Below are 13,284 nucleotides of genomic sequence, written 5' to 3'. Positions count from 1 at the left end.
TGCTGCTCCAAAATTATCTTCCCTGCATGAATTGTGTGTTATTCATTCAGCTCTCTTGAACTAAGCAGAGTTTCCTTCTTTGCTTGGCACAGAGTTGATGGGTGCATTATAATTAGCTGAGGGAGTTAAAGTTTCCATCTGCTCAGTACAAATCATTACCAAAAAAAGTGGCACTGGTTTGGAAGGTAGAGATGCTGCAGATTTGTAGGATTTACATCTAACACTCAGCATCTTCACAAAAACCATAGAACTGACACTACATCTATATTTCAATATCCTCTAAATGCTGGTTTCTTGCTATTAATCAGTAAAACTCAGGTTAAGAGCAGATATAATAAATGGACTCCTGTTATTTTAATTGCATTTGGCCTGTCCTTGTTGACCTTGTAGGAAGGACTAAAAGATACAAATCCATAAGACAGCACAAGAAATAACCAAGTTGGAATGACCTAAGTGCCACAGAATGTTACTCTAATTAATATAATATAATATCAAGTGCAGTAATCTTAGTAGGAGTAGGACATCCCTAAACAAAAATACTATATTATACCCAAGGAAGTTTGCTAAACACTGTTCCTTTATCAAGATTTCATTTTCTAAAGCTTGCTGGATCCCACTGTGTGGCTGCACTGCTGTGTTTTGGTCCATTACAGCCCACAGCTCCAGCTATAATTACTGCTTGTCAACAAGGCTTCCTATAAAAGGAACAGCACAACCTGTAGGGAATTTACTCTCCCCATTCCTTGTCAAAGGCAGCAATTACTAATTCCCTCATTTACAAAGGATAATCAAATAACAAAGAGATTTTCTCAAGGCCATGTAGTGAGTCAGTATCAGAACAAATCTAGTGAATAACCTGCTCTAATAATTGCAAATTCAGCAGTGAGATTGCAGAGCAGCAAATGAGGAGGAGCCCTAGGACAGGAACTAACCATTATTTATGAATGTTAGGACCACCTGTAGGTAGAACTTCCACAACCAAAACTGCATCACTAGTTTATAGTTGATTAAACTGAGGATTGAAATAATGCCCTATAAGTCAGGGAGCTATTGAGAAAAGAGGATTTGAGATAAAGCAGTAAAAAAAAAAAAGCTGCATATTTTTCTTTTCCAACCTGACTTAAAGACTTAAACTCTAAGCAAAACTTCACAAAGAATAAAATAGCTTTTTTTAAAATTGATCAATAAATTATCTACAATCAGCAATTTTATCTTCAGCTTTTTAAGATATGACACTTGGCAATTTAGCTAGGTACAGTTTATCCATGCACAGAAAAGCAGCTTTCTCCATTTCCATCCTCCTGAACTGACACCAGAGAACTGAGCAGGAGAGAGGGAACAGAGGGAGATCCTTCAAGAGACAGAGCAGTGAGAGCTAAAGGCTGAGTCCTACAGGCCACCTACTGCCTCCAGCTCTGCCAACACCTCCCACACCAGCACAGTTTTACAGAAATCAAAGTTAACCCTTCACAGAAGCTCTGGTTTTGCAGCTGTACATTTAAATTCCCTTGGTCAGAAGCTTTCCATAGCTCAAACATGCAGGAAAGATGAGAGAAGTCGTGCACGTACGTTCTACGTGTGCAAAGGCACAGAAGGGTCCTCGGGGACAGCTGCCAGACTGCTGCATATCATTGCATTTGGTGGATTTGTAGATCTAAGGGTGGGAAAAAAAACAAAACAAAACAAAAAAAAACACCAAACAGAAATGAACAGAAAATAACAGCGACCACCAGGTACAGAAGTACTATGAAGAAATTTGACAGCAAGGTAGGGACACAGATAAGAGGTGCAAAGGCCAGCAGAGCTCAGGGTGACCATTTCAGTGCTTTGCTTCAAAGAAAGGAAAACCCACTATAGTTCTGGAAACACCCAAATATGCCCATGACAGCTAGACCTCACCCAGAGACCAACCCACCACACACCAGCTCACCCAAAGGGCACCATCTGCCATGAAGTCCCTCAGACTCACTGGAAGCTCCATGGACATTACAAATGGCAAAAGGTAGGAAACAGCTGACAGATGACAGCACAGAAAGTTGCAGCCACATGTTTGCAAGGAAAATAACAAACCATTGACAAGGACTGTAGCAAATGGGTAATTCCCTCTCCCCCCAGTTTGACAGGCGGTGACAATGGTTACTGTGCAGATACGGGCCCCACAAAGCTTTTCAACACTGTAACATGAAGCAGACTAGGAAAAGGTCTTAATTACACTTTCTGTAAGGATATTGGAATGCTCTGGGCATGCTCACAGCTAAGAGCTTGGTGGTGTTTAGTGCTATCAACATGAACCACAAACTCTTAGTCAAGGAAACAGATGCTGTTTGCTCACATGCAGACCCACATTGTGCTTTCCAAAGGATCCCCAAACCTGACCCTGCTCCTACACTTGAATTTTCCCCCACTTTTCTTACCTCCCATACAGTCTATTCTGTCAAGCAGCTGAATTGCAGCTTACTCCCAACATGCAGCTTCTCTGTATCCCAGGACCACAGTACAAGCAGCCCACACCCTCTCCCACCTGGCACAGTGATTTACTTTGTAAGACTGGAATGCTTTTGCTTTTCCAAGGGGAGTGAGGAGTTACTGTACCTCTGGGTGGAACTGCTGCTCTGTGCGAGTGTGGCAGTACTGGCAGGAGTCTCCATTTTCACACTTACTGGGATCTCCCCACTCGTCCCCGTGCTTCACACTGGGACACGGTGAAGATCTGTGCAATTAAAGAAGGAGGAGAAGGCATCAGACTCACAGGCGTGCTCTGAGCTTTGATTACTTTGGGTGGGTGGAGGGAGGTGATTCTCCCCTCTGATCCACTCCTGGAGGGCTGCATCCAGCTCTGGGTACCCCAAGATCAGAAGGATGTGGGCCTGCTGGGGCAAGTTCAGAGAGAGCCAAAAAGGGGCTCTGAGGGTCCCTCTGCTCTGAAGCCAGGCTGGGAGCACTGGGGGTGCTCAGCCTGGAGAAGGCTCCAGGGAGACCTCAGAGCCCATTCCAGCACCCAAAGGGGCTCCAGGAGAGCTGGAGTGGGACTTTGGACAAGGGCCTGGAGTGCCAGGACAAGGGGGAATGGCTTTAAATGGAAAAAGAATAGGTTTAGATTAAATACAAGGGAGCAATTCTTCCCTGTGAGGGTGGTGAGGCCCTGGCACAGGTTGCCCTGAGAAGCTGTGGCTGCCCCTGGATCCCTGGAACTGGATGGGGCTTGGAGCAGCCTGGGATAGTGAAAGGTGTTCCTGCTCATGGCAAGGGTGGAACAAGAAGAGCTTTAAGGCCCCTTCCAACCCAAACCATTCTGTGATGTTACAATTCCTCAGTGGGGGGCAGGTTTGGCTGCCCACCCTCAGCTGTATAATCTGCTTGGCTGCTGCTTCCCCAGCCCCCACCCAGCTGCTATTGCATCTTCTCCCCCTTCTTCCAATTTCCCAATGAAAAAACCATGGCTTAATTCTCTACTTGAAACGAAATACAACTTGAACCAGCATAACAATATCAGCAGCTGATGTGATTAGTGTCAGAGACGCTGGGTCTGGTTTCTGTTTTGGAACTGCACCTTCATAGAAAGCTAAGAAGTTAATTGGCTAATCCTAAAACACATAATACCCTTACAGCAGTATGTTTCCAGGTTTATAGTGTGGCCATGTGGAAAAGAGGCTGAGTCAGGTCACTGGGGAAAAGGCAAGTCCGTTTCTTTCTCCCAGCCAGGAACAGTTCCTTTTCCCAGATCTGAATTTTTGCCGTGACCTACTTCCCCTGCTCTTTATGCTCTTAACCATTCCCTCAAACAACAGCAGAGGGAAGCAGATAGCAGCACCAGCACAGCCACATCAGCTGGGGTGGGGAAAACACAGAAGTGAGTGGAGAGCAGCAGCAAAGCTTTCAGCTCTTCCCTTCCCAAAGGGCCCAGAGAGGGGCAAAAAGCAAATAATAGCTGCTGCCTGAAGACTGCCCCAGTGGTTCTATTTCCCCTTAAAGCATTGAGATTAATGTTCCTTTGATTGCTGCCTGTTTAATTTTTTTAAATATGGAATTTCAGTTCAAAAATTTCTGTGAATGTTGGGGGTGGGGAAGAGAAGCGAGAACATCCCTGGTATTTTCTCTCCCGGCTTTCTGGTCTGCTCCTGTGTTTTTCAAAAAGGAACTAAGGGAAAGCCCCACTGAGACCACAACAAAAGCTCTGTTGTGTTGGAGGAAATGAGGGCCTATAATTTGGATGAAATGCGTTCAGGGAGACACAGCACACTGAAAAATCCAGTGACAGCTGAGTGACAGAACACCCTGGTGCCTCAAAAGCAGAGCCTTTAGCAGCTGGTTAAGGATGCATGTCCAGCTACAGTCCCTCCTCATGATCCCCATCACCAGGCATACACAACAAGCAGCCTGATGATTCTGAATCCTTTACCATGAACACATTGTTGGATGAGTTTGTTTCTAGATGGGGATTAAAACTTTCTTTTGTTTTCTGTTCCCTGCACTGCTTTCTAAAGCAGAGGTTTGTGTGGTAAGGGAAAGCCAGACACAGGTTCTCTTTGCTATAAAATCAGAGTTAAATCAAACATGATTTAACAATTCATTTATTAGAGTACTGGTTACTATATACAGGAAAACTCCTTGTTTAGTTTGTTATCTTTCTGCTAGGAAGAAATAACAATCCATCACACCTCTCAGTACATGGCTTGGAGATACACTAAAAACAACTATCTAGTGGTCAAAATCCTGCCTCCTGCACCACAGATTTCCAACATACTGCACCATTCAGCTGGGAAGTACACTACCCAGGATCACAGTACCTGTATTTGTGTTTTCTTGGACTTCGTCTCCTGTCTTTGCTATTGTGGTAGTAGGGGCAGGCATAACCCTGGCGGCAGAGCCGGGGGGGCTTCTTACACTGCTCTGTCTTGTAGTTTCCCAACACATAGGTTGTATCTGCAAAAAACCCCCAATGAGTTAAGAGAAATGACCACAATCCATATTTACTACAGAAAAGTTTAGGACAGGAGCAGGCACTCCACAGAGACCAAACTTTCCCAGCCCCACAGTGACACTTACCTTGCCACCTTGGTTCCTCGCTGAGTATCTTCTCTATCATGGCATGGCTGGCAGCGACTGCAGACTGACCCTCAATGCCTCCTTCAGATGTTGTCTGACCATTCTGTAAAGCTTCCATTGCCTGAAGCTCTCTTCAGGGACAGAGTTAAATGAACAAACAGACTGAGCAGAGGAAGAGTCAGACAAATGTGTGTAAAAACTGACATACTGGAGCATTTGCTAAGTGGGTGCATTTCAGCCATGCATGTTTTGTCAGAACATCTTTAGCTGAACAGCAACTGCAACAAAAATAAGTCTTCATACCCTGGGAATTCCAGATGCACTGTTTTGACCCCCTCCATCACATTCCAAAATGTGATCCTTTCCCCCATTTTGAGAACCATCCCTTGAGGTTTTTTATATTTGCCTTATTAGGAAGGGATATCTCGCCAACACTTGGCAAGCTATTAGGATTACTGTCCTTCAATCATCTCCCTTTTCACTTGGGTACATAAATTACCTTTTCCTTTATCTCCTTGTGCATTTGGGCACAGAAATGACAATTTTCCCAGGAGCCCCAGGCTCTACTGACCTGATGTCATAGACGGGTGAGCGCAGGTCGTGGGGCCCGTGAGCAAAGGCGCAGTGCACGCCGTTCTTGGTGCAGTTCCCCTTGGAGTCTGTCTCGTGGATGCAGATTCCAGTTTTGTAGTAGCGCAGGTGATACCTCCTCTCTGTGTCTCCAGTAGTTCTATGCAAGAAGGGACACCTGAGGAAGGAAGGAGGGGAGGAGCAGACAAGGTTTAGTCACACAGGTGAGGGATTCAACTACCAGAAGACATTTTGTACAGAGAAGATGCTGCAGTTGACACCACCTTAGCTAAATCTACCCCTTCTCTAATGCTGAGAACCCCCAAACATATCACTACAAAGGATGTAAGAGTTTCCCTCCCTAAAAGAAAACTGGATTATTAATCCAGCAGCACCTTATTATTCAGGACGAGTGGCTGCCAGGGATCTGGAAAAGAGCAAGGATGTAGGAGAAGGAAGGATAATTACAAAACTACCATTTGCTTTGTTTCCCCTTTTAGGCAGAAAAACAATCTACACTGAGAAGTAAAACAGAAATATAACAAGATGGAATGGGGAAAGTTCAGATATAGCAGCATCAAGGTAAAAATACAAAGGAGCAAAGGTTCCTAGATGACAATGGCTTTCATTCACTGAGTCTGAGCCATGTATGATCCAGTGATCTGGAAGCCAAAGCCCACAAACATCCCATTTCCAGTTCCTTCCAGATCTCTCCTAGCAAGGAAGAAAGTGTTGAAACAAGCCTCAGGCCTGAGGGACTATTCCATTCTGTTGTAGTCACAAAAACTTTACTTAATCAAGTTGAAAAATTAAAACAAAAAATGTTTTGCCAATAAATAGCATTTTTGTATGTTTATACTGGCACCACAAAAGGGAACTGAAATTCCATCTTTTTACAGCATGTCTCTATAAAACACTCTCCATATTTGACCACAGTTTGGCTACACTATTTATCCCACATCTGTCACATGGCTAAAGTTATATTACTGGGTTAACCCCTTAATTGCTGGGGTCTGCCACACACACAGCAGAAAGATTTGCAGTTAAACCTGCTGCAGTCATGGGGAGAGAACACCTAAAAAACCCAAACTCCTCCTCATGCTGCCCTTTCTGTGTACCTCTCAGTTCTCTACTGGCTTCTTAAAAGTTCAGAAAGACAAAATAAACTGATATGAGTTAAAAAGCTGAGACAGATAACTCAGGAGGCAGACTGGAGGACAAAGTTTTTCACAGATTGAAGAAAGAGGAGGAACTAAGTTACCCTGCTAGTGAGCAGGAGCTGGGAGTCAGAGATTTAGAGAACAGAGTGTTTCCAAACTCATTTGTCTCATTGAGCTGTTGCTGAAGATGCTGAAGCTCATGGGCACAGTGAGTTCCCAAGAGCTCAATTCCCATCTAAGCCACCCTCAGCAGTGTCTCTGCAGCAGGCCCGGAGCACACGAGCTGCTATTCCAGATTTTACATCTGCTCTCATGTTACGTATGTGACAAAGCTGCTTTACTGCTGACTTGCCTCATCTCTGCAAGAACCGGCTGGAATCATCACCTGGCCTGATCCCAAAAGCCTAATGCCTGAAAAGCAGGGGGTGCAGCCTTTACTCACTCATCTCCTTCGGGGCAGATGCCCGTGGTCTCGTCATACTTGGTGCAGTAGATGTCGGGGCTGTAGTTGAAGGTGCCGTCGCGGCGGCGGATGGACCTGCGCCGGCGCTGGTTGACAAAGTGCCAGTGGAAGCAGGTGTAGGGCCGGTGCTGGGTGCACTTGTGCTGCACGAAGAGCGGGCACTGCTCCGTGCGGAACTCCTTCAGGTACCTGCAGGAAGCGGGATGGCAGCCCCAGGGTGAGGCCCAGCCTCCCACAGAGAGGTGTCTGCTGTCCTTCCCACACCCTCCCCGCTCCCCTCACGGGCCCGCCCGTGTTTGCCATGGCGAGATATCCATTACACACAGGGACGGAACACGAGCTGCAATCGCTTTCTGCCCGGATCGTTTTGAAGAGGCTTTTCATGAGCTTAGGAAACATTTGTGAGAAAATAGAACTCCTAAGTACCTTTCTATCCCTTTCTAAATCTGTGACCTATCTGGGCAAAAAGGGGTTTCCTTCCTACATGTTCAGTTAAAAAAAAATAACAGAAAAAAACCCCAAATAGAACGCACTTCTTTGAGCCACATTTAAAGCTTCAAGTTACTGAGAAAGATTTTTAAAATTTTTAAAGAAAGATTTTTAAAAGACTCTTTCAAGCCTTATCCTCCTGCTTAGCTGCTTCAGAACAGGTAAGATTTTAAATTTTTAAAGACTCTTTCAAGCCTTATCCTCCTGCTTTAGCCCTGCTTTGTCAGTACATGGTCAAGATTTTTAAAATTTTTAAAAGACTCTTTCAAGCCTTATCCTCCTGCTTTAGCCCTGCTTTGTCAGTACATGGTCAAGATTTTTAAAATTTTTAAAAGACTCTTTCAAGCCTTATCCCTTTACCCTGCTTTCAGACATGGCCAAGATTTTAAATTTAGAGACTTTTTCTGCCTATCCCTGCTTTAGCCCCACTTTGTCAGTACACGGTCAATTACAAAATAAAAATGAACCAATTTCTTTCTTGCAGTCATATTAATTCAGATCTCAGTCTTGCAAAGTGGGATAACTATCCTCAAACTCCCACATGTTTATGTTGCTTTAATTTTAATATGTAATTCCCTGAAAGTACATGGCTTCTTTTATCCCGAGAACTAAAGAAGTCACAAGCTTTTATTTGTGACACTAATAACAGTCTCTAAACCCAGATTGTAGAGGATTACAAAATGGTTTAGATCAACATAATGATCTGACTGTGATCTGTGTGTAGGTGCTTACAAAATCCACGCTGCTGAAACCCACGGGCTGCCCTGTATTTACAGGGAACATCCAAACAGCTCCGGCAGCTCAGACCCAAATCCCACCAAGTTCGGTCTCAGAGGCACATCCAGGGACAAGGCAAAAAACCTGGAGCATTCTGGTCTCTTATGTTATGAGGTCAGTGTAAACAGTGAGGACCAAGATTTGTAGGTCAAAAAAAAAAATACAACTATTCTGCTGGAAGCAACAGGGTGATATAACAGCAGATTCGGACTCATTTTAAACTGCGTATGTACTCCAAGGCAACAAAAAGGAGTGCAGGAATTCATTCCCATGTCAGACAGTCTTTATCTCCTGTTTCTAAATAAATGGAAAGATGTCTGATGCCCAAAGACGTATTTACAGATAATATCACAGCACTAGGCTCATTCTGAAAGCAACATCTGTAAATAAAGCCTCCTTTCCTCTTTACCCCAGCTGAGGAGAAAGCCTCAGGAAAATGCACAGATTCAACCAAAGTGGTTTTATTTGTTTGCTATGAAGAGACAGTATCAGTGGCAAGAGCTTTCCTACACTGGATTTTGCAAGCATGAAAGGATAAAAGCTCTTTCTCTTCTTCAACCTCTAAATACGTGAGATTTGCAGGTTCCACTGCCTGGGATCTGCGAACGCCTGGGGCTGGAAGCCTCCATGGCCACTGTAAGCTCTTCTCCACCCAAGCCCATCTGTCCCCTGCAATCCAGAGTGCCTGGAATGGTATCTGCACTGGGGCCCAAGGCTTAACACAGAAAAACCAGAGCCAGCTGCAGAACCAGGTCTGCTTGGCACAGGTGAGGGCCAACAACATCACTTTGTTCCTTTTCCCGTTCGAAAATCCAGCTCTGTTCAGAGATCCCTACTTCAGCCACACCAGCAATTAATCTGGAAACTGAAAGCTCTGGTAAATTCATCCCTCCTCAAAAAGCTTTCTAAATTGTTGGAACAAGTACTTGTAGAAGGTGGAATTCCACAGATTATTTTATCTTATCAGTGCACTAGGAAGACTTGGAACAAAAGTGACTGTAACAACATTTTGGTTAGAAAGTGAATTAAGTAACCTTCAGCAGGACGATGCTGTTCACAGATGATACAATCACCACCCAGTCGTTTTCACTCACACACCTCCACGTACACCTTAGAGACACGAGATTTGTGTTACTCCCATTTTACACACGGACAAACGACAACACAGCTGGCTACGAGCCCCAGGCAGTAGCACACAGCAACCAGAATCCCAGACACAAACCAAGAGCACTTTAACTCCTCCATCCTCACCTGGTGCTGGGCTGAAGTCCAAGAACAGCATCCTGAACCTCCTCAGTGCTCGGGAAACTAAGGGGAGATACCAGGCTTGCACAACCTGGTTTGGAGCCCAGCACTCCACACTTGTGATAGGCCCAAATGAAACAATTAAAAATCTGAGAGTTTAACAGCTCCACAATCAGCTGAGCTGAAGCTGCTTCCCTTCAGCAGGGAAGTTTAAAAATGTACACACTAACTAGGGATTTCAGTCTCTAGTGTCTCAATTGTTGCTGAAGAGTATTTGAAAATTAATTGCATTTCATGATTGGCTAAACTCCCTGGAGAAACATTTATTGTAATGTTAATGAGAGATAATTACATAAGTAAATGGTTCACCTGAAAAGTGTTTAACACCTAACTTGCTTCATCAGAAAGTCGTTCTTTAATGGTCTCTATTAAATAAATGATGTCTCACTTCTAATTTCAAAGCAAGTCCTGCAAACAGGTAACCACAGAGCATTAACTGTGCACAGTCACCTCTGCAGCACACCCGAGTGAGGCAAGGGGAGCTGTCACATTAACTCAGTCATTTCAAGCCTTTCAATCACTGCTTTGGGTTTTTCTTTTTTCCAAGCCACTACAACGTTTTAAATCACCCTCCTCCACAATAGCCTGAATGGTAAATTGCCTTACAGCCCTTTATTTTCTTGATCCATGAAGTGAGTTTTGGCTCCTCTGGGAGAACACAGACCACTCAACCAGCCACTTAGTATTAAAATATATAAAAGGCCTCTAAACCACGTGTGTTTTGGGAACACAGAGAGGATACAGAGCCTGCACCACCACAATGTGATGTCTCACAAATCAGAAAGCCATTAATATTTCAGGAGCCTCTTTGCAAAGGCTCTAAACAAAACACAGAGAACACTGTCATGACAGATCCTTCTGGTGTCAATGGTCTCCGTAATTTTATTTTTTCCAGAACAGCTGAAAAAGGGAATTTCAGACCAACCCTCAAAGCTGAAAACATGTTGATAACTGGTACACATTTCATAGCATGTCAGCCAAACTGTGTCTGTACAGGAACAGGAAATCCAGCAACGATAACTTGCATTTCTCAACTCCTCAGGAAACCCTACAGCCCTCACTTGAGGGGCAGAAGAATTATTACCCCTATTTCATACTGGAGCTACTTCTATATTTCTTTATACTTCTATACTTTATACTTCCATATTTCTTTTTCTAAAAAAAAAAAAAAAAAAAGTGAGTATATGTTGTATTTTCATACCCATGTAATTTTTAAAAAGTGGAAAGCACATAGCAGTGTCTTCTGATACAACATTAACATCAACAGCAACACCCAGATTCCTGCAGGAAATGTTACCATTTATGAGCCCTAGTAAACAAAGATGAATGCAATTCTAAACAAATAGGACAAGACTGGCCAGAACAATGCAGATCAAAGTCCCCAGGCTGAGCTGAACTTGCTGTCAAACAGGACGGATGCTGCTGGAAATGAAGGTTTTTTCCTTAGGAAGACAAGAAGAAGTTCTTGGAGTAGTTTTAGGAACTCCTAAAGACCAACAGGAGCAGCAAAGCATTAGAAAAGCCTCAATGCTACTCTGCTGAAATTCCACTTCCTCTGGGATGAGGGAAAGGGCAGTGATTATTCTGCAATTATTTACACTAGAGGGGAGGTGTTCACTGGCTTTAATTGCCAGTAGCAGCTCCAGGGCAGGGTAGCAAGTGTTTACCTCTGCAGCTTGGAATTGCAGGGGTTCCCCCTCTGCCCTGGAGGAATGGAGCAGGAACTGCTCTGGGAGCTGCAGGGAAAAAGATGGGCGCAGTGGGGGAAGAAGAAAAAAATTCAAACCTAAAAAAAAAGAGGGGAAAAAAAAACCAAACAAAGATAAGAAGAATTTTTAACCTAGAACTTTCATTTTTGTCCTCCACAATTGCAGCTGTGTCCTGGTCCCCTCCTTGTCTCCTAGTGCAGAGATCTCCTGCTTTTCTGCAGCTTTTCTGGTTGACACTGGTGTGCTCAAGCAGCTCAGTATGAGAGCATTCCTGCATTGCATCCATCCTGCTTCCAGGGCTGCAGCTTCCTGTCAAACTTGACCCAAGTCACACATGCAGCGCAGTGAGCTCAATTCAGGAAAATGTGCTGGTAGGGCACAGCTGAGCTCCAAATTCCTCATAAAAGCCTTAACCAAAAGCTCCCAGAAATCACTGGAAGATGCACACTGATGCCAAGAGAGCCTCTGCTTTCTAACAGAGGGATCAGGAAAACCAGGGAGAGAAACAATGCCAAGTAGCAAGGAAATGAAAATATTAAAACCGACTCCTCAAAACTCTTGTGGCTTCTGTGATGCAAAGCCAGGCTCTGCTTTACTTCCAACACCCCTCACACTGCCTGAGATCTTTAGGGAGGTCCCAAGATGAGCTCCTCTCCTTTGCAGCCCTTCTTGCTCTTCCAGGTCAACCCCCTTTCTGCCAAAATTCCTCCTGGGCACAAAGAGAGGCTCACAAACAGCACCTGAACCTTCTGCAGAGAGAGCACCATGAGATAATATAACATTATAGTCTGGCTAATGCAGCCTAGGACACAATCTGCAATGCAGGGCAGCAGTGAGATCTAACACCACCATCAGCTCCATTCCACACACGGCTGGGGGGTGTTTACACCCCTGAAACTGCTCTGGCACCTGGGCAAAGGCTCTGCTGAGAGGCTGTGGCAGCACTGCTGGGCTGTGTCACACCCTGGAAACCAGGAGCAGCTTTGACAGCAGCTCCTCACTCAGGGCATGGCCACTGGTGCTGGGGCTCACTCCCTGTGTGCTCCTGGGGCTCACAAACCCAGAGAGGGCAGCCAGAACTGGGGCTCACTCCAGAGCTGGTTTTGGGGCTCACAAACCCAGGGAGGGCAGCCAGAACTGGGGCTCACTCCCTGAGCTGCTCTTGGGGAACACAAACCCAGGGAGGGCAGCCAGAACTGGGGCTCACTCCCTGTGTGCTCCTGGGGCTCAGCAAACCCAGGGAGGGCAGCCAGAACTGGGGCTCACTCCAGAGCTGGTTTTGGGGCTCACAAACCCAGAGAGGGCAGCCAGAACTGGGGCTCACTCCCTGTGTGCTCCTGGGGCTCACAAACCCAGGGAGGGCAGCCAGAACTGGGGCTCACTCCCTGTGTGCTCCTGGGACTCAGCAAACCCAGATTGGGCAGCCAGAACTGGGGCTCACTCTAGAGCTGGTTTTGGGGCTCAGCAAACCCAGAGAGGGCAGCCAGAACTGGGGCTCACTCCCTGTGTGCTCTTGGGGCTCAGCATGCCCAGAGAGGGCAGCCAGAACTGGGGCTCACTCCAGAGCTGGTTTTGGGGCTCAGCAAACCCAGAGAGGGCAGCCAGAACTGGGGCTCACTCCAGAGCTGGTTTTGGGGCTCACAAACCCAGAGAGGGCAGCCAGAACTGGGGCTCACTCCAGAGCTGGTTTTGGGGCACACAAACCCAGGGAGGGCAGCCAGAACTGGGGCTCACTCCCTGAGCTGCTCCTGGGGCTCACAAACCC

At 45.5% G+C, this 13,284-nt stretch overlaps 1 protein-coding gene across 6 annotated transcripts in view; it reads right to left on the bottom strand.

Annotated features, from left to right (window-relative positions):
* Positions 1-13,284, bottom strand: part of UNK (unk zinc finger) — a 45,511-nt gene that overhangs the window by 18,928 nt on the left and 13,299 nt on the right. For all 6 annotated transcript variants that reach the window (XM_064728853.1, XM_064728855.1, XM_064728858.1 and 3 more), the window contains exons 2-7: positions 7,219-7,428; positions 5,618-5,794; positions 5,047-5,177; positions 4,788-4,923; positions 2,593-2,710; positions 1,570-1,654 (exon numbers count right to left, since the gene is read on the bottom strand). In XM_064728853.1, coding sequence (XP_064584923.1) covers positions 1,570-1,654; positions 2,593-2,710; positions 4,788-4,923; positions 5,047-5,177; positions 5,618-5,794; positions 7,219-7,428 — 857 coding nt within the window. The remainder of the gene's footprint in view (positions 1-1,569; positions 1,655-2,592; positions 2,711-4,787; positions 4,924-5,046; positions 5,178-5,617; positions 5,795-7,218; positions 7,429-13,284) is intronic.

This window comes from Zonotrichia leucophrys, chromosome 18 (assembly GCF_028769735.1).
Source record: "Zonotrichia leucophrys gambelii isolate GWCS_2022_RI chromosome 18, RI_Zleu_2.0, whole genome shotgun sequence".
NCBI lineage: Eukaryota > Metazoa > Chordata > Aves > Passeriformes > Passerellidae > Zonotrichia > Zonotrichia leucophrys.
This window is presented reverse-complemented; position numbering and strand designations above follow the sequence as displayed.